This window comes from Anguilla rostrata, chromosome 1, assembly GCF_018555375.3.
Source record: "Anguilla rostrata isolate EN2019 chromosome 1, ASM1855537v3, whole genome shotgun sequence".
Taxonomy (NCBI): Eukaryota; Metazoa; Chordata; class Actinopteri; order Anguilliformes; family Anguillidae; genus Anguilla; species Anguilla rostrata.
In genome coordinates this window covers 18,650,544-18,672,468 of record NC_057933.1, presented here as the reverse complement: position 1 = coordinate 18,672,468, position 21,925 = coordinate 18,650,544, and the positions used below count along the sequence as shown (strand labels likewise).

At 41.8% G+C, this 21,925-nt stretch overlaps 1 protein-coding gene across 2 annotated transcripts in view; it reads right to left on the bottom strand.

The window, feature by feature from the left end:
• Window positions 1-529: 529 nt before the first annotated feature.
• Window positions 530-21,925, bottom strand: part of LOC135250725 (RAS guanyl-releasing protein 1-like) — a 37,286-nt gene continuing 15,890 nt past the window's right edge. For both annotated transcript variants that reach the window (XM_064327344.1, XM_064327334.1), the window contains exons 3-17: window positions 17,371-17,476; window positions 14,971-15,033; window positions 13,826-13,957; window positions 12,590-12,743; window positions 11,559-11,732; window positions 10,738-10,854; window positions 9,971-10,246; window positions 9,086-9,166; window positions 8,739-8,843; window positions 8,210-8,319; window positions 6,686-6,830; window positions 6,310-6,346; window positions 5,459-5,611; window positions 3,299-3,654; window positions 530-2,671 (exon numbers count right to left, since the gene is read on the bottom strand). In XM_064327344.1, the coding sequence (XP_064183414.1) occupies window positions 2,537-2,671; window positions 3,299-3,654; window positions 5,459-5,611; window positions 6,310-6,346; window positions 6,686-6,830; window positions 8,210-8,319; window positions 8,739-8,843; window positions 9,086-9,166; window positions 9,971-10,246; window positions 10,738-10,854; window positions 11,559-11,732; window positions 12,590-12,743; window positions 13,826-13,957; window positions 14,971-15,033; window positions 17,371-17,476 (2,144 nt within the window). In that variant the 3' untranslated portion in view covers window positions 530-2,536. The remainder of the gene's footprint in view (window positions 2,672-3,298; window positions 3,655-5,458; window positions 5,612-6,309; window positions 6,347-6,685; window positions 6,831-8,209; window positions 8,320-8,738; window positions 8,844-9,085; window positions 9,167-9,970; window positions 10,247-10,737; window positions 10,855-11,558; window positions 11,733-12,589; window positions 12,744-13,825; window positions 13,958-14,970; window positions 15,034-17,370; window positions 17,477-21,925) is intronic.

The window sequence follows — 21,925 nt, the reverse complement described above, 5'->3', positions numbered from 1 at the left end:
AAATGCAGAGATGCTTTGCCTCAGCTGTGACTGATTGTCTTCAGTGACTGACTCTTGGGCTGATTTTCCATGCTCTGACAACCATTAAGAGTCAGCATAGGTAACAATTTTTCATTTGAAAATCACTTCAGAATCTGATTTTGTCCTTTCAATTTGGAGTTTTAGAGTTGCTAAATATTGGATCAATTTTGTCTTGATTTTTTCAATTGTGTAGGTGGGTGGTTGACTCTTTCTTTTTTTAATTTACTACTGTAAAAGGTATGGAAAAAGTAATTTTGCTTTTTGCAGCTCTGAGTTCTACAAAAAGTACTGGAGAGAGTTCTCTTTTTCAATTATTACCTCTGTTTCTATAGAACCTATGTGGGCACTACTAACTCATTCAATTCCACATTTGAAACATAGTTTTCCAATGTTTTTTTTTCTCTTGAAAATACAGTATAGTGCTTCCTAAGTAGCTAAGCTGTTTGTGAACAAAGCAGATGAATTGTCAGTCTGGTGAGGCTCTACATTAGCTCAATCATACAGGAGGCGTATTCACAATGTATTTTAATCATACATTACATTAATGGTACATACACATAGTCCACAATTCAATTACACTGTTCCTGGTTATTATTGTGCCATTACTGGCATGAATGGTTCTTGGAGCACAGTGAGAATACCTGGGGCCTCATCAATAAAAATGTTCATCTTAAAATTGTTTCCAATGTTGTGCTTATGCTTGATTTTTTTAAATAACAGATTAAAAAAATGCTTACATTGGTGCTCACAAGTCGCATATGTGCCTTAGGCACCTATGATGTATAAATCTCAAATGAACTTCAATTTGATCCCACATGAACGTGCCTTACATTTACCATGTCTTGTGAATGTGGCCATTAACAACCATTTGACTCTAAATAAGGTTACATTCTCACACTTCTTGCACTCTTCCAGCCTAAAATTGCATGTTGTTCTTAAAGCGCACAGACAGCCCACTTCGGGGATTCACGCACAGCCCTAAAACATGCAGTACCTCCACACAACCATCCGGTAAATAACTTATGTCTAGTGTAAACTTTATGTAGGGATACAATCATATCCATGTCAAAGTGGGATTTTATAAATAACTGCTTAGTCATGGTTTTCTACATAAGCACTATTTAATATACGATTTGACCACAAGACTGTTTTGTAAATAAGGCCCCAAGTTAATCAGAAAGTTACAGTAATATTCCTGTGTGCACTGCTGACTGCAGCAAACCAGAATAAAGCCTGTGTAACAGGAAGTGATTTACACACAGCTTGTGCAGCGTGAATTGCAACAGAATACTATTAAGCTTGCAGCACAGTGCAGTCTATCTGCAATGCACTTGCAACTTTTCAATATTCAATCCATGTGCCGATACTGCACATATGACAGGGTTATGATGTGTCCTACCTATTCATGTTTTTACTTGTACGTGTCTCAGATCTCAAATGTTAAAGCACTTGATATTCACGTTTTTTATACCATTTAATTAACCAGTTTACATATAGCTATACACAGGTAGGAACAGTAATCTTTGCTTGAACATGATATTAACTTCATGTGATGAGATAATGCTTAGAATCATGCCAATTTAAATCACTTTTGAATTGACTATAATGAATATCGCAATGTTATCTTGCAATTTTATTGGCTATACGTGACTTCCTGTAACACAGGCTTCACATTTCACACAAACATGTGCCCATGGACTGGGATTTCATTCTAATGTAACAAATATAAAGCAATGCAATAAACCCCCAACACTAATAATGGCCTGTTAGCACATTGAAGTCCATTATATATGTCATACTCCAGTTATTTACAATAACTTTGTTCCTGTAGTGTTCTAAAGTAAATATAGCTAGAAGGCCTATCAAACATACAGAAAGTACTTCATGAGTAAACATTAAAACAAATAATAGGCTAATTCTGTTTCTGCTTATTTATATGCAAGGACAAGACAACACGTACACAACACTGAATCTGGGTTTTAGAAGAGTCCTAACCAGATTTCAGGTCATGAGAAGCTAAGCTCACTCTCTGAACAACTGCATCTCCATCTCAGGTACAGCCTTCCACCAAGAATGGCTCCCACTGCGGTAGCTCTGTAAGAGCTACATAATTATGGGAGGATCTTCAGGCCGCCTGGTCAGTGTAGATAGATCTCAGTTTCCTCTTGACATGAATAGATATACCATCTGATGGAGCTTCAGCCACTCTTGATATAAATACTTATGTACACTGGTGGGTGGAGCTCTTGCCCCCGTTTTCAAATTTTGAGATGCTCTGGTGTCTTTTGTCTGGCCTGTGGCGCTGTGTCCTTTGTGGGTAGAGCTCTGGTCCTTGCCAGTGTGACAGGGAGTGTGCGCTGAGGGAACCTCTGCACCTCTTCCTGTGCACGGCTCAGCCAATCAGTGGGTGGAGCTCCAGCCCCTTGTTGCCGTGACTGGCTCTGAGAATGACAGAGGGCGGAGTTCCAGCTCTGACAGTGTGTGAGTATATGTACACAAGGCGCGGCTGCCCTCATTAGGACGATGAGTCCTCCTCCACAGGGTGCAGGGAGTGTCTCTTCAGGAGGGTCTGCAGAACTTCCACCTCTCGCTCCACCTCCCTGAGCTTCCGGTGCAGTGTCTCGTTGCTCTTCTGCAGAGACTGATTCTGCTGTAAGCACATCCACATGCAGAATGTCAGAGCAACACACTACTAGTTAAAGTGGAGATGATATAAGAATGCAGGTGTGATGCAGTGCAATGAAGTGGTTATGTACATATGTAATTTGCAAATGAATGAAACACTACCATAGTACCCCTGAATGACAGACAGAGATAATTTGAGACAGGAAAAAATAGCAAAAGCATCCGAAAATAAAGTGTAAGGAAATGTTGTTGATGCATGAACAATGTAGCCAGCTGTTTCATCATGAGTGTGTGAGGGGGGGGGGGGTGATTGTTAGGGCACAAACTGTCTAGAGCCATGGGCTGTGAGTTCAACTCCATAATGAGAAACAGCTGTTGTGCTTTGCAGGGTATAGGCATCTGCTCAGTACATAATGTATTTACTGAGTAGAAATGAAAATAATATGCTCCCACAAGTTAAAACTGAAAAAGAGAACTGATATTAGCTCATTAATTGCTTCATTAATAAACATAAATGAGAACAGTAACCAATGATCGATTTAATGGTCAGATGTTAGCGTACTCTTTTCCAGCTCAAGAGCCACTATTGGTACATACATGCCAGTCGATACTCAAACAGAGAAAAGGGCTCTGAAATCAGGTCTCAGTGTACCTTTTCCAGCTGCTCGTAGGTTGGCTTGTTCTGGTCATCCGGCTCTTTTGGCTTCTGCACCGTGGATGCCCGGTTCTCCCACTTGGCGTAGGCCCGTTTGCGCACGGGAACCGGGCTGGGGCAAGGAGTGAGGGCTGCAGGCCCAGGGGTCAGGAGAGACGTCTGAGGAGGGCTGATCTCCGGGGTCTGGGGCCACTCGGTCTGGGTGCTCTTGTGGACCCCCAGGGGCCGCAGCGGCTGGTCAGTGGGACGTTTCACGTTGGGGGTAGCGGGAGAGACAGGGTGCCAGTCTTTACCCCGTTCACTGTTTTCAGTAGATTCGTCACCGGGGTATGTGAATGGTCCCTCTTCTGACCCTAAACAAAGCAAGGTAAGGCAGCGTGATATTTTACAGCATAATACAGTTTCTTTCATCTGGCTTTCACTTTCAAAGCAATTGCTGACCAATAAAATTCCGGTACTCAACAGATAGGGAATTTTCAAACAGATGCAGAACCCATGGGAATATACATGTCTCCTGCAAGCCGCTTAGTACTCTCCCCCCAGCCTTAGCAATTTGAAGCAGTCTTTTGTTTCGAAAGGTATAATACAGAAATATATATAGAACTATATTTCTGTTATTTTTCTTCAGGTTGTTTGTTAGATATCTCCGAAAATACACACTCTTACAGTAAGTGAGGCATTTCCTTGTTCACTTTTATGGTAGGGGGAGATTTTGACCTTTTATTCCACCCACACAGGGAAATTACCCAGCAGGCCTTTCTGTGACAACTTCCAGTAAATCACTTCCTGGCAAAAAAATAAAAAATAAATTTGACCCACTGATGTGAGTATAGTATATAACCGTCTGAAAGTGAACACAAAATGATTTTACCTGAAAATTGGTTTGCTTTTGTAGAAACATCAAGCTTTCACTGCCAACCAGAACCCATAAAAGCACGGACCTGAAACCTGTGGTTGATGTACTGATGCCATTCATCATAAAAAGTTTCTACACAGAATGGAGCTCAACGGTTTTTGAAAAGCAGAAGACCTCCGTCCTCTATTTTCCGAGTGAACTGAATCTAGAATACTGGATTTCACACTACATTTGCACATCGTAATAGTCTTGTTTGCGTCATCTTAAAAACCTCATCACACAAATTGAAACTGAAATTATATCAAAACAAAACAGAAGTATTACTAAAAACCAGTAGGACCATAGGAAACTTTCCAGTTCCTGTAGATCGATTGAACTTTGATGTTAATTATTGAACAAATACAAATGTAAAATCAGAAGTTATGGTCATCTAATTTAAATCTTGCAAACAGTATAAGATTAGTAATATTAATCATTTCAACTGAAGATGTAAAGACGGGCAACAATAAACCGGACTGAACACATTCTGCTCAAGCGTACTAGTAGCACACTGAGAATGAAGTGTTTCAACAGTACTTTATGGAATACTGGCTCCACCTGGTGACCAAAACTAGGAGAATAATTCCTCATGTTTGAAGTTTTATGGTTATCGTTCTGCACTTCAGCCAGTGGGTGGCAGTATTTACACAAGTGTACTTGACAGTAAATACCAGGGGTTTGCAGAATTCTCCAAAGCCTTTTGAAATAGCTAAGGTTTAAATTGTGGGGCTGATGTATCAGCTCATTTTCATTACAGTCAACTAGCCGCATTTTGCCTAAAGTAAAAAAATAAACTCAAAGAATCAGTCAGTCCTATTTTCCATGTGATGTTTCGCCACATCTGTGTGATAATTTGTCTGGACAGGAAGCTCAGATTTCTGTGACCCAAGACGGAAACCACAATCCTGTTGCAATATGGCTTGCAACATGTGAAAAAAAACAGGACAATACAACTATTGTCATCAAGTTCTCACAGACATTCTTCTTCTACAGGACTGCAGGGAAATTCACAGAACTATACAATACAGTTAATTTCAAAAGTTCCCTGCGCATGTTAAATCACGATTTTAACAGCCATTGTTAGGCACCACCTAATCGGTAGTTAAAATTCTATAGACTCTGCTGCTTTCGCAGTAATTGTAACTGCTCTGTATCTACCGTTCTTTTAGTTCCTGTGATATGAGACCATATTACCTCTCTTAGTCATTGATGGGCGGTGGGGGGGCGGGGGGGGGGGGCATCGTGTTTGTGTGCACCCTTACCCTGCTCGTAGCTTCTGGAACCCAGGGGACCTGCAGTGGTGGGAGTGGAGCTAGCCGTGGGGCTGCTGTCGGCGGTGCTGCTGCTCTTGGTGTTTTTCTTACACTCAAAAGCAACCTGGTCCTTGCACAGCTTGTGGCAGTTCATCCCACAGTCTGCACACAAGCCAACAGAGAGCAAACGGATCAAAGCTGCACTTTGTAATGCGTAGCTGCACTGCGTCACAGGGACTGCCGCATGTAAAACCAAGAGAGCCAATTACTCTGCTGACTTTAAATGCGAGTAACAGAGGATCGCGGGGCCCAGCGAGCTATGCCGCCTGTAGTTTCGACCAGAAACTGCTCATTAATCCCTCTCGCTAAATTGAGCATTAGTTACACGGCAAAAAAAAGTGTACAGCCCCAGGAACTTGTTACTATGCAAACAGCCTTGACAACAACTGAATGCTGAGTTGAGTAGGGGGAAGTGGGGGGAAGTGCATCTTCTGTGGTTTTGAGCTGCTGCTCTGAGAGCCTTTCATCTGCTGCTGGGTTCAGGCAGCATTCTGTGCTGCGGAACCCGCAGACTGTTTCTTCAGCGCTGCGCCGCTTCGCTCCCTACAGGCTGCCTCGGTCTGCGAGCTCAGTTAAGCCACCCAGCGCCGTGCTAGCAGCGTATTCACTCTACCTGCTTCTCACACAGCAACACTTTCCCTTTGAAATACACATCTGCAGTCAGGCTGTATCGTTATGAGGCTTAATAAGATCAGAATAATAACAAAAGCAACTGTTGACTTGATACTCCGGGCACTTAAGTCCCGAACAGTTGATTAGGACACCGATTTGGCAAATACAGAAAAGCTGTGAAGACTCACCTTTACATCTGTAGCCTTGTTTAATAACACCCCACAACTGTGAAAGACAAGGAAATCAATAGGTTAAAAGCAAACAGCACTACATGTTTATTGAGAAACAAACATGAAGGATTTCAGCAATGTCTTTGGAGAATAAAACCTTGAGGCTTCAGTGTGTTACACTCACAACCAGAAAGTTTGAAGTGACACAATGCTATTGTGTACCTGAGCAAGGTAATTAACTCATACTTATTTAGTCAGTGTGTAAATGGATTGTAATGGAGATGTGTAAAAATACAGTGTAATGTACTATGTATGTTAATAAGGGTGGCTGTAGTAATTGTTGATCATTTACTGCAGATATCATAACAGTGTACTGATGTTTAAAGGTCCTTACAAATCCAGAGCAGTTGTCGCAGAAGGTGGGCTTCATATAGGTGGTCTCCTGAAAGTTGTGGACAAAACCAAGGCCCAGTTTGGAGCAGATGACACTGGCTCTCATGAAGTAGGCTGTGATTTCCTCCCTGCTGATCATTCCCTCTCTAAAGGAACCAGATTACAGGGACTTTAAGCTTTCAATTCAACCCCCATGCTGTTGTTCCCATGAGAAGGCCCACCCAGATTGTCTCCCCTTGTTTTCTCGCATGGTACTTCAGTCCTCAGCCAGCTAGAGGTCGCAATAGCCTCTTTGTCAAGCCCCTTCACAAACCATTGTCCCATTTGCACCACCTCAATAATCTAAATTGATAAAGTAATTGCCACTACTTAAGCACAGACAATGATTGACAGTATTGTTTGCAAGCGACACTCATGTTAAATTTAGTTAGATTACTTACTACCGTAAATATGCAGCAATATTTTTAAATGTTGTACAGGGCCACAGTAGGTTTTGTTAGCAGCAGGGGGAAATGGCCACACAAAAAAATTAAAGCAGTTACATAACATTTAAATTGCAGAAAAAAGTCAAACAAAAAATTCAACTAATTAACAAACCATGATCTTCAATCAAGACCTTAAGTAGAATCAGGTGTCCTAGTGCTGGGCTAAAACGAAAAACCTGCACCCACACTGGCCCTTTTTGGATAAGACTTGATACCCCTGCTTAATATGGAAGCATTTTTCTTTTTACTGCAGTGATACTCAGTACTGATCCTGGAAAGCCACAGAGTGTGCTGGGCTTTTTAAGATCAGGGACTAATTCAGACCCAAGAAACTAGGTGACAACAAAACCAGCAGACCCAGTGGCTCTCCAGGACCAGGGGTGAGGACCACCAGCTCAAAGGCATGCTTTTCATAGCATTTAAACTCCCATCCATGATCATTTTCCTTCCTGACTCTCCCCATATTAGATCAACTAATTGTTTACAAATGTCTCAATTATAATCTCAATTGTATGAATAGTCACTTAACTGTGCCATTGGAGTGTCTATGGAGACTCTTTGAGGATAACCATTGATGTACAAGTTTAAATCCCTGCAAGTCACATGGTGGGGACAAACTGGTGGCCCTAGCCATGATCAAGGTCATTAACATGTACAAATGGATAAGAGTTGGGTAATCTCCCTAGATATGGTTTAATGTTAAGCAGCTATTTAACACTAGCAAAAGGATGGTCTTGATGTCTGTGCATTAATGAGAGTAAAATACAGGGTATAGATGTGCAATTTTTAAAATTACTTAAAATATTGGTGCCGAAGTGGTACACAGATTTAGCATAAGCATGATCAGCACTGTTGACACAACAGTGGGGTGGGGGTCTTTACTGGAAAGAAGCAGGTTTCCATCTTTGCTGGTCACAAGCTGCGTTTCATAAGAGTTGCGTCTTTCTTACTTTCTGACCTCATATCCATACACAATCTATCCGATGTGACCAAAGAAGGCAGCACTGCAGCATGCATTCAATAATTTCATAATGACTCACTTCTCTTTATCCATCACGCAGAAGGAGAAGGGAAAGCTAGCAGCGATTTTCTCAAAGTCCTCTTGAGAGATGTAGCCGTTCTCATCATGGTCATAGTTCTTAAATACAGACTAAGACAAAGACAAATGTAGAATTTAAATCATGGTGACAGAAGCTAGTGTGCAGTTTAAGGAGACTTGTGGCATGTCACATTTATGGAAAGTGCAGTATTTTGGCTCCTCCAGTTGGAAAAGTGAAACTATTGCATGTAAGAAAGTGGGAAGTCTTTTCCAAAAGGCAATGCTCAGTTTTAAAGGCTAACTGACAGCAGTGCTGAGGGAAGCCGACATCCGGTGGCAGAGGTTAAACTAGTTTTTGTCTCCTCTTCTCCCATCTGCACTCCAGTGAAGGGCTCCGCTTGCTTTACCACATTAAATCATTCCACATTCTCATTATTTTCCAATCTTGAAACCCAAAAGTTAAATGTGAAATGCTATGTGTCATGGGAAACATGATTCAGTCTGAAAGTAAAGCATTCCATGAGACTCACGTCCACCATCCTCTGAACGTGCTTGCTGATGGTTCTGGGGTCTGGTTTTGGGGCCACGCCAGATGCCCAATCCACAACCACCGGGGGTCTTGAGGGGGTAGCAGGCTGACAGGATGACAACATGAATACACCATTGTTACAGTCATGTCTTGCATTCTTTTTTCTCATTCTGCTGTGCAGTAATTAACCGTCATTCAGCAGATGTGGATGTGCGCTCGTACAGTAACTAATAAGGGCTCACTCCCACGCAAGGCGTGATTCATATTGTAAGTGGCAAGCAGGGTAGTCCTTTCTGCTGTAGGTGATGCAACCTAGGTGGATGTAGTTTATGAACGCGATTCACTTACCGGCGCCTTACAGTTCTTAGGCTCCCGGGCATAGGACAGCTCATAGATGTCATCCTCAGTATAGTACAGGTCCAGAGAAAGCTGCACAAGAGCAAGGTTACACATCACTAGGTGGCCCATGGGGTCTGTTGACCCATCTGAATATAATCCTGGCTTAATCCTGTTGTGCATATTCAATGTAGAACACAGAATTCAGCCAGATATAACCAGTTGCACTGCCTTAGTGTTGTTCTTTCTGTTGTCCTGGGCATAAATCCTGCAACAGATTTGAGGTATTTCGCTTGTAGGTGAAATAAGTATTTGATATGTGAACAATCTAGTGATTAATTAAATGATTTGGAATCTTCAGAGTGGACCTATATCAGTTTTAAGTGAGCTTTCACCTGATAATTCAGCTACATGTTTGAACAAAATGGTATATGGTCAGCCACGTTTCAGATTATCACATTTAAACAGGTTTGAGGGTAAAATTAATCAGCAAAAATCCATGACGTACACAACCAACCACAGTGTCACATTTTATGTTTGGAAATCAGTATGTTCTTACATGCGTTAGTTACCATGCTTATTTCGAAAGCAAAATCAGAAGGCTGCAGCTTGGCCTTTTTATACACATCTATGTACACACCAGATTGGTCTAACCAGGCTTATTTTCAGTAGGTGGAACCAGTGTAAAATCAAAACACAAACGTAGACTTTAAGCCCAGATGGTCCACCTGACTTCAGGCTTTCATAACAAGCACCAGATCTTTAACAGCTGCAAGCCATGTCCTCAGTATAGTATGGACCAAGTTAAACAGTTGTAGTCAGTCAGTAGTACCAAGGCCATTAACATTATCACAACTGACCATATAACCCTGTGTGGTAGAGCGGTTGTGTACTAACTGTCAGTAAGTGGACCAGGTCTTTGTTGGCGTCCAGGCGTGGCGGTGTCTGCTGGAGTTGGATCAGTTCGTTGATGTGGTTATAAAGGGCCTGCAGCTTCTGCACGTTGATCTTGCCGTCGTCCACGTAGTCGGACATGGCCTCATTGACAGAGATGAGGTCCTTGAGGTGAACCCCTAGGATGGGGATTTTAAATCCTGTACACCTGCTGTACGCCTGCCTGTAGTTGTCATAGTTCCTACAGGACGACAGCAGCTCCGTCATTTCATTCAGCACCTGAGAAAGAAAGAAAGAAAGAAAGAAAGAAAGAAAGAAAGAAAGAAAGAAAGAAAGAAAGAAAGAAAGAAAGAAAGAAAGAAAGAAAAGATTCTGTCAAAATAACTATGTTCTACAAGAAACACTGGTTATGTAGACACAGTCACTCATTCATGCTACCTGCCACTGCATCAAAGCAAACAGAATAATGTCAGGGATGTTTTCTCATTTTTTGAGGACATTACAGTAGTATCATACTTTTCAGGGGAGTCACACACAGACTGCATGACTCAATGTGATGCACATCCTATTATTCCTGCCTGGTGTACATGAGCACCATGCACTGCTTCAAAGTAAAAAAAAAGTTAAAGTAATATGTCTTAACTTTGATGACAATAAAGATTGTTACTTCAAGACTTAGTTTGGCCAGGAAAGCTTTTTGGTGCATCTCTGCACAGCTTACACCTCATACAACCTGAGCTGAGCACTTATAAAGAGGTGTCCTTCGTTACCTTGGTGACTTCGCTGGGTACATGAGAGCTGGTGTCCTTCAGTCTGGAGATGGAGCTATGACAGAGGCCTCCCACCACTGCCATTAGTGTGTTAAAGTTGTGCATTTGATGGAGGTTCTGTGAGATACAGACACAACATGCAAAAAAACAGGTGTACACCAAACCGAGTCAAAAATAACAGTGCATGTGGCTTAGCTTTTCTACACTTCCACCTCAGTCGCAGTAATTCTCACAGTGGTACCACAAGGCCATTGTGTTTCCTGGGGTAGGTTGCACTGCGTGTGAAGCAGAGCTGTGGTCGGAGAGAGACACAGCGGCTCGGAGCATTAGCGAAACTGTGAGAGGGGCCTCCACCATTCACAATCACGTCAGCCCCCTTGCTTGAGCGCACGTTCACACCCCTCCTGACACAAAGTCTCCGGGCCCCTGCATTTAAACGATGCCTAGCAGCCTCCCGAGAAGGCAGACAGCCTCCCCGACTGCGCTCCACCGTGGCTCTCAGGGACCAGCATTTCAGCAGCAGTGTTTTTAACCAGCACATCCATTAGTAAAGGGCCAAGCCCTGGTTAATATTCAAAGCTGCCATTTTCTCTCTATTGGTGAACGTCTTTGATGTGCTAAAAGCATATCACGCAGCACTTGAAAATCATTAGTGTCCCACTTAGTTTTATTAACATGCAATAGATGCCACTTCATGGCCCTGTCTGCCAGCACCAGTGATTACAGACAGACCCAGCAGTAGTTCTGGTAATCACTTTGATAAAGAGCAGCAGGCTGCGTTGGCTGTGGGGGTCGGGGGTCAGGGTTCGAGGTTGGTGTACCTGGGCAACATGGATGAATTTGGTGAAGACCTCAGCCCGGAGCTGGGCCGTGGGCCGGCTTAGGACCATGAGCTGGACCCACTGGGAGATCCCGTTACAGAGGGTAATGGAGCGCTCCATCAGCGGGTTATCCTTCATGCAGCCACTACGTATGTAGTTCTGGTAATCTGCAAACTGACAGAGCTGCCTTCAGTAATGTGATCCAAAATGTGAAAGAAATTATTCAGACATGCTTCCTTCAAACTTAAAAACCTTTTTAAAAGATATATCCCTGGCCCAAATTGTGAAATGATGTAGTTGCTAATGGTACTTCCATGTCCATAACCTGTTCTGTTGACTCGTCAGTCTATATCCCTGAGGTTACTGGTTCCTTGATTCAATGTCTATATCTTTCAGTTTCATGGTTGATCAGTTGATTAAATCCAGTGGTGGGTAACCCAGCTTTAAAGAGTAAAAAGACTGACCATGTATTTGCTCCACCAACATGCACTAAACCAGCTGATTACAATAATTAGTTCTCCCACCATGCTGAAGAGTTATGCTAATTAGAACAGCTGGTTTAGTGCATGGTGGTGGAGCAAATACATGGTCAGTCTTTTTACTCTTTGAAGCCGGGTTACCCACCTCTGATTAAATCTATCACGCTCAAATGAAAAATTATTCTCTAGCCCATGTTTCATTGACAGCAAAGGCCTATTATACCATCTTCATTTGAATAATTCCCTCCCAAACATTTAACCATGAAACAGACAACTATCTCATAATAGGATTGTCATTTGAAAGAGGCATTTACATTTGAAGAAGAGTGCTATGAACTTTTGACTTGTCAGACAACTGAGCTGCAGAAGATCAAAAGGACGATATTCTGCCATGCTGACTCAAAACTCTGACCCAGAAAGCCAATCAAAAAAACTTGCTCAATCACAGAAAATGTATCTGAAGCTGAACAAACCCCTGGAATAATGTGGTCCAATCTGTATCAGCATCGCAGACCTTACACTGAAACAGCTGGACGCCAAGAGGCCACTCACTGATATCCTGCAGAAGGACTTGAACTCCAGGTAGGTCAGGTGCTCAGCCAGCTCCTCGGGCTCCAGGTGATCGAAGAGCAGTGACACTTTCCTCTTCTTACTGCTGTTGGCCTTTATCCTCTGGCTGGCCTTTCGTGACCAGTCCCTCTCGCCTCTGCAGACAGAAAGCACAGAGGGTGTCAACAAATTCTGGGTCAAATATGGCCAAGTTATGAGTTAGCATGATTAGAAAGCTATGAATCTGTGATGAAAAAATTTCCCTTTAACCCACCCAGTGTATTAGTTCTATCAGGTGTCCACAGGCAGGCCACCAAGTTTTTGTAAGATATACCAGAGATATGGGTATGCTTCAACTGCTGCAAGCTTTCCAGTATAATGTTTTAGGCTGTAGTCTGAAATATAGTCCCTGGCTTATGGTTAGTGCATTGGAGGTGTGCACACTACAGAAAAGGAGAAAGAACTGTGAAATGTTTAATTCAAATGTTTTTCTTTGATCAAGTTAGAACATCCACTGTCATTTTCACTATATAACCGACACCAAATAAATTGATTGAGCTGTTAGTATTTTAGTCATTCTAAATATTAGAAGAGGATATCATATTTTTTTATAGCCCATGTCATGATGCACAGGACCACAAAAGGAAATATAAAATCTCCTCAATCTCAGGAACAGCTCTTGCCCATGGTACTGAATTGATGAATATTCTGTGCGTCTGGATAGTTTTTTCCTCAGTGGAAGAAACCAGCCCGTTTCCACGGTGACTCATAAAACAAGCAGCCGAAGGACAAACTGACTGCATAGTCACACTGTGGTCCAGCCCACAGCCTGTGCTCAAGGTGCACAAAAAAATCTACCGTCTGCGGAAGAGAGAACTATAACACTGTATTACCTTTGCACAGTACAGACAGCTGCAGGAAGAAGTTGTTCGCTTGTCACTGTCAAAAGCTAACCACATAATCTGTATGTTTGTTTGTGTGTGTGTGTGTGTGTGTGTGTGTGTCTGTGTGTCTGTGCATGTGTGCATGCTTGCGTGTGTGTGTGTCAGGTGGCCCGTAGGCATGTCAACGAGAAAGGGGTGCCGACATCCTACGCACAATGACTCATCCTAGACTGGGGATTTAGTCAAATCAAATGGACAGTGTAGCACAATGATGCAGTTTAGACAGTGCCAGGAGTTTGTACAGGCAACGCATTCCCACATCATAAACAGATGACAGGTCACGAGTGATACTCACATCCATTTCGTCTCCAGGAGGGGGCACAATCTCTCCTGGCCCTGTTCTCTCATCAGATCCCGGAAGCCTTCTATAGCGTCCGATAGACTACTGTGCAATCGAAACATTGTCCAAAACTCCCTTATCCAGTATCTTAACAAAGAGAGACACCAGAGATGTTTTACAGGTCTGTTTTCCACGACTCCATTTCATCAGTTTCAATGAACATGACATTTCACAAAACCACTGAAAAATTCCGGCCCGTACGACTAAGCAGAAAAAATAGTTTCGGTATAAATGTTAAATCAGAGTGGGCATTTTGCTGGGCTCTCTAGAATTATTTGCTAATCAGGAACAACAGTCAGTCAAGGCAAAACATACATGAATCGGTCACAGTAACATACAGTAAACATAAAAAGCATAAACAGTTCTCAATTTTGTTAAGCCCCCAAGGTGTTTTGCTCTGTGCTGGGAAGCCCCTAGATTTTAGACAGAGCAAAAACTTAGGTATACTTAGGGTGTAGTTCTTCTTTGGCTCCATCCACATGGCTAATTACAACTCATTGTGGGTGTATGATGAGATCAGCAGATTTAAGTCCATATTTATTATTGTGTTCAGAGAGCTGTAATTACATGCTAAGTTTGGCACTCAGAATGTAAAAGCCAATTCTGGAAGCAACAATTCCTGATATACCTGTCTAACACACTTTACATTTTACTCTGCACTAATGCAGAGTGACTTACACAGATTCTAATCTTAATATTCAATCCATTTAAATAGCTGGACATTTCACAGAAGCAGTTGAAGTTAAGTACCTCCCTCAAGGGTATAATAGCAATGCCCCACCTGGGAATTAACCCCACGAGCTCAGAATTAACAGCTCAGTTCCCTAACCATTATACTACACTGCCAAGCCTTCAATCACACTTCAAAGGTGAGGGAGAATGTGTGTGGTGTACAAAAGCAACAAAAAACATCATATAAAATAAGACCTCCAAACCTTCAAAAACAATACACTAGTCTTCTGTATGCTTGATTATTGCACCTGCATGTTAATCACATAACTGTTCATGTTCATGAAAGGGAGACTGTATTGATTGATACTGCCTGATACTGAGGGGGCCAAATGTCTGGGAGCATGCTCAGTGGAGGCAGATGCACTTACCTGATCAAATAGCAGATCTTATGACACTCAACCGTGCTTTCCTTCTCCAAAGCACTTTCAAAAGTAAAATCAGGGGTTAAGGAAGAAGGGTCAGGAGCAAGCAAAACAGTTTTCCTACATTTTCATGTTTGAACATTTGTTTGGCAATACCAGCAAATGAAACTCCGATACACTATCCAAAAAAAACAAACCTCAAATTTGACTGCAGCTTTGGAGCAAGGGTTTCCGCGATAAGCAGCAGGAATTCCTAGGTGTACAATGATATGCCATATCACACATTCAACCCACCACAAGGTTACTGTGACACATGTCCTGTCAGCACGCTGTCCCTTGCAGTGGTACTGTTCAATGGTACCAACCCTACAGAAGGACTGTGTGAGGAAACAGGGTGGGTACACCTGCTACGAGCCAAGACGGATGTAGCAGCTCTTTTAAGCATTGTCAACGGCCTTCTGGAACTACACCTGCCCTGATTCTTTCAACCTCCGGAGAACGGGAGCAATAGAAGCACTTTACAGAACAGTAATTTCACATATAGAAAATAAAGATAAAAGATGTATTTAGCATTCAGCGGATCGAACAGCTATTGAGTGTTGGCCGGCTAAATGAGTATACCAAATTAATACTTAACAGGCACAGCAACAGCATGGGATACTTGCTCCTAGCACTGCGCTGTGAAAGGAACCTGCTAAAGGAAACAGTTTTTGAGTAGGTGGCTAAATCTTCACCTTCTTCTCTGAGGTTAGGTGAGGGTACTGGAATCCAAGCACTTTTATCCCTCGAATGAAAACCCTGAGCACCCACACCCACTGCTGATGCACCGTGTCCTTGCTGCGTTACTGAGTCACCATGGCTTCAGTGGCGAGAGCACCGTTCATTGGCTGGGCGACGGTCCGCCATGCACAGAAGAGGGTGCGGGAAACCGAGACTCGCTGGGTTTGCCAGAATCACAGGGGCAAAAAATTTTTGCCCCCATTATATAAATCTGCATTAACAAAAGCTCCCACACTTCATCCTCTGCAGCATTCGTCCTCCAGGGATCAGAGTGAAGTGGTGCACAAAAAAGGCAAACTGCGTCATGGGAGCTGAAGAGCTGCCTACACATTCCCAGAGTGTGTTCATGACAAAAGACATTAATGGGTCTAGTGCTACTCTGTGATCCTAACCACACTTCATAATGTTTGATGTGTCCTTTAGGGTCTTCTATACAAAATTTGTTAGTGTGCATGTGTGTTTGTGTTAGTGTGTGTGCGTGCGTGTCTGTGCACGTGCGTGGGTGTATGTGTGTGTCCAAGTAAGGGGACAGGCCGGGTTAAAAATAGAGTTGAAAAAAAATTGAGTACACATAAAGCGTTTCTCATATTCTGACGCAAGTCTTTATAAGAGGGTCTCCTTAGCCATTGTGAGGCCCACATTTATATATAGCTGAAAAGGACTTCTGGACAGACATAATTAACACCTAGAACAGCAGCATCCTTCACGAGGCTGTCCGGGGCTTTAAGACTGGGTTTCTGCTGAAAGCGGGTCCAGATCGCAGATTCTGTATTCACAATGCAACAGATCCAGGAACAAAGAGAGGGCCTTGTTTATACAGCGTTCAGCATGTGAAGTGGCGTGGCGCGATACGCCGAAGGTCGTAAAAAAAGCACATGCAGAACGGCCGAGGCAAACAAAAAGCAATCACAGAAAAAGGGAGACGAGATCTGCCGAATGCAAGGCAGGTTGCTGAAGATAAGGACAGGGCCACCACGTGGACCAGTGAGTGATGGCACTAAACGCCAGCGCAGGCTAGCTCCTGTACACCACACAGGCATCGCAGGTCCAAGCCTGGGTTGTATCATTATCTGAACATGACTGAGAGTCCACTGTAGAAAAACTGATTTCACCCCTCCGAGTCTCCAGCTCTTTTAGCGACAAGCAATTCTCCAGACGCCCACAGGCTACCAGCTGTCAGCAGTGAGAGATATGCCATGGACTTCAGCTGCCGCGATTCATGCAAAGGCTTTAGTGACATAGCAGGAACTCCAGCAGCACGATTACTAATTCAAAAGTTGGGTGACAGCCAGTGCTAACTACTGAATACAGAACCGGACCAGAAGGTGCTGAATGGTAGCTATGCTAATCTACTATGAGTTGTGCATGTACAGAAAACATTCAATTGTTACTATTATTTATTTTATTTTTTGGTTTTGGTTGAGTTCAAGGGGATGAATCATGGGATTTGTTGTTTGGAGAACATCTTTGACAGAACACACAATGCCAGCAATACCAAATGTCAGGGGATTGTCTGATAGTAAAGGGGTATATATTATATACATGGGACAAACATTCATAGGTTATGCTGTTTTGTCCATTGCTTCACTGCCCCATCTCACAGCCTGCCTGTTTGTAGAAGGATATAGAGTGATCAGTTTTTCCAGGAGGTCACTGGAGGACATGAGAAGTCGGTGCATGGTTAGGGTGATGTGCAGCAAGTGGTTGCTTCTGCACAGGCTCCCCTCCGCATCTACAGAGGAGACAAAACACACAGCCACACATTTCATAAAGAACAACTGCACCCTCAACATATCATCAGTCACAGAGGGTAACTGCTCGTACTTTACCCTACTATTCCTCTAGGTACATAAATGCAGGAAACACTTAAATCCCAAACCTGGGAGTATATCATGCACTAAATGTAGAGATGCCAAAATAATGATCAGCATTCAATTGGAAGATTTTCCAGCAGATTTTAGACTACATATTATCACAAAGCATATGAGGGTTGAAAATGATTGCAACACTTGAGCTATCCTGTTAAACTATTTTCAGGCACGATCACACATTATATGACGGAAGCAGTAGTCACGGAACCTGTATCACATGTTTGTCACTTTTGGCTCTTGATGCAAAAAGAAATATGGTTGGGGAAATGATTGGGTTTCATCAGTCAGCACTGGCTGCTCGGGGGAATGTCGTATGGCATTAGTGGACCACCGTTGGCTGCTGATACTATAGATTTGCGTTAGTTGGATAACTACAGCACACTCAGCAATGCGCCACAGTTGGCCATCTAACATTGGACGAACACTGGAAAAAAAGTATTTTAGTCTTATATTTTTGGTAAATAAAACAAAATGATCACCAATGAGGTAGGCAGTTTCAAGATTTGCCAATGGGGTAAGACAATTTCACTTGTCAAGCAAAAAATAACTTAAAACATTCCAATATTTTCTACTTGAGAGAAAAAATGATTTTAAGTCTCATTTATTTTTTTTTTGCAGTGAGCCAAGCTATGTTTACAGGACAGCTACCAACTGGCCCACCACGATAATAGTTAACGAGCCATGTATTCATGCCATGCCTTGTTAGGTAAATTAACTTAGTGCTTTTACTTCTTTCTGACATGTTTATGTTTGCCTGTTCTTAGTATTTCAATACTATTAAAAAGTTTTTCTTTTTTTCTGAAAAGAAAACACCTAGATAGCTGGTATCTGCTATCTATGACAGGTTCCTGTTGCTAAATACTGCTGCTAATGTACTTTTTCTACTCAAATGCTAATACTTAATATGGCGGTGAGTGAATGACCAGTTCACTGGCTTAACAACAGCAATTACAAGATGCAAACTATTGCGACTATCACACGATCTCACAGCGCATGAGCCAGTGGAACGTATGCTTCTGCTGGCTTGCATGGTTGGTGATGCACCGTGAAGAGGTGACAATGATGAGTGAGGTCAGGGCAGTAGCAAGCCTTGTGGCCAACATCATGTCACCTCAGTGAAAGCACTAAGCTCCATTTAACTCATCAGCCTTCCTGTGCACTTTGTCTCCTTTTTTTGTCTCTGCTTACTTACACTTCCTTCCTCTAAGCCCAAAACCTTCTTGCCTCTAATGGCACACCTGCTATCTGCCCATGTCATGTAATGGTAATCCATCCCTGACGTCTCCTTTTCACGCCATCACCAACTTGCATGGGAATCAGCAGATTTTGAGATTGAAGACAGATCACACAGTGAACTGGCAGTAAACCTAGAACCACTACCTTACTCAGAGGGATATGCTTTACCTGATTAAAACAGACAACAGGTGGAAGAGATGTGGTCAGAAAATGCCTTGTAAAATATCGTAATATCCCATTATAGGCTAACCCAGAATCCCCCTGTGAGAGGGGCTTTTTATTTTAAACTCACTAGGCATTGTAATGCTATGTGGCATTTCTTCAGTTTTCCTGTTAATTGGCCAGTTGGTTGTACAATCAAAATGGTGGTGAAGTTTAAGCTGCAGAGGAAGTGGTAGAAAGATGGGGACTATGTGGAAAGAACACAAGCTATCGTTATATGGTGAAACAAGGATTACCAACTGTTTACAGTGAGTGGCACTGGGCATGACACAGAATGCATTGTCACTGTCAGTAGTCAAAACACAGGGCAATGAGAAAACAACTGACTACAGCTACTTGTATTCAGTGTAGTTTGCCCCAAAATGACTCAACCTACAGTATGTAGTCTTCTTTCCCCAACAGTGTTGTTTGTAATGGATTTTTATGATAGGTGTGAGACTAGCAGTCCAACATGAATGTATGTATGTACATATCCAATAAATACAATAAAGTTTTCCTTTAATAAAAATGTCCTGCCTCCAACCAAGGTACCACAATATTTGGGATCTGCATGCAATTCATGAGTAGTGTCCAACTACCTCCCTGAAAATATTCATTTCAATTAAAAGAACAATAAATATTTGTTCTTATTATGTCTGGGTGCAGTTGTACAAAACTATATAATTTCTAAAACCTATATCTGTTAGAGAATAACAGCTTTTTGTATGCTAATACATTCAAGCCCGATATTAAAATACAAGCATTCAATTGTAATACAGAAGCTTTTTGCTCCCTCAGCTCCAGAATACCAGATGGTACCAACTAACATGCAACATTTCCAGCCAACAAATTTCTTGTCTATTGCAATTTTACAGAAATGTTGTGAGAACATTGTGTTTTTTCCCAATATGCCCACATCTACCCCATCTACAGTGAAATGGCCATACATACAAAATGGCCACACACAAACAAGCATGCACTCACATGCACACTTCCCTAGCCAGGTTTCCATCGGCTTCTCGTGACTAAGACAGCTAGTGCAAAATCCAACACTGATGGGTGCTTGACAACCACAAAAATACAGCATTGAACTTTGAACCATGCAGGGGCTGGAAACATTTGTTGTCATTACACTAACAAAAGGCTGGTTTCCATGGCACTCAACTTATCCCTTGGCCTCTTGAAACGCCTGGAAGCCATGGCAACACTTTTCTTTTTTCTATGTGATTTACATACACATAGCCATTGCAGACAGCTGTAAAACTATTCTATTCATACCTCGAGCTACTACTGTTGCTGTCATTTCACTTCCTGATCCCAGCAAGGGCAAGACGCAATATGCAAGACTGTGATGTGTAGACATGCAACAACATGACATGGTACTTCTGCTTGACAGGGCTATGATGGCAAAGGAGCAAAAAAAAAAAACTCAAATAATTCCACTTTTTATTGGAGTAAATCAAAGAAAACTCAGTAAGGGGAGAAAACTGTTATAGCCAGTTGATTGCAAAGACAGGTTTCTGCAGCTGTTACCATGGCTTTTATGAGCTTGCTGATGTCACAGTGGATTAGAACAAAGGAAGGCTTGTTTCATAACCACCATTCACAACGAATCAGAAATGGGCATGAAGTTCATTTTACAATTTAACACCCTCATATCTGTTAACCACCCCATATTATGCTGCTTCACAAAACATAAAATAATAACAATAAGTATTAATCATTATTAATTACCATATTGAACTATATTTCAAATATTTTGAGTTTTAATAATACTACGTGCATATGTGCATCTATAATCATTCTTTAGTCTACTGAAAATGTATCCACTTTGTTTCAAATTCAACAGGCTTTTAAAATCTCTGAGCTATACACAATTTAAATGGATTTGATTAAGCCAACTAGCTGTAGTCAAAGTGTCAAGCTCACTGATATTAGCTTTTTCTTTCAAACATTTCTCTGGAAGTTTTCACTGATTCTCTGAAATCAACTGGAGTGCTTTTATACAACTGTCAATAGAAAGATATGTTGCTACAATTCACACCAGTTTGCTAGAAATATTCCAAATTATAGATCAGAGTGAGACAACACACACACACACAACAACAACAACAACAACAAAAGGCTCCAATTATTTACATTCAAGGGATCTCCTATATACCTACTGTATATAAATATCTCCAGATTGAGAGGCTACCCAAAATGGCAATTCCAGCTACTTGCTTTTCTTTAGTTTTGAAGAAACCTGCACATTGCAATCCACTCAAAACTAGTCTATGTACATGCCCCAACCTCCTCAAAATAAAAATGGTAAGATCACACTTGTAGTCTATTTGATCCACCTGGTCTGTCAAAGCTTGTTATTTCAGAACTTTTGTTAGTTATGTTTCATCGAAAGATAAAGCAATTACAAAGCCTGCCTCAATTACAAAAACTCCCCCATGGCACACAGACACACAAACATGGTTTACATACATTTTTATATATATATATATATATATATATATATATATATATAGCAGTGTAAATAAAATATGATAAGGTGATATAATCAGATTGCTTATTTTTTATAATGGCAGCATAGATTCAATGGCCATGTTTGGAGCATCGATTAATAGAGTTTGAACACCAGTCAAAGTGCATCGCCTGTGTGTGTGTGTGTGTGTGTGTGTAAAAAATCATGCTAAACACTAATACTCTTGTCTTCAAATTCATCCTTAGTCACTATAATGTACATTTTAGTATGCAAGACCAGACATTTGAACTAGGTGGCTATAGGTTCCTCAGGTCTACTAAAATACTAAAATAGTTCACATTAATAGCAGGTATGAAATCTGTCGCGTAAGTGAAAATAATAACTCTCAAATCTTTCA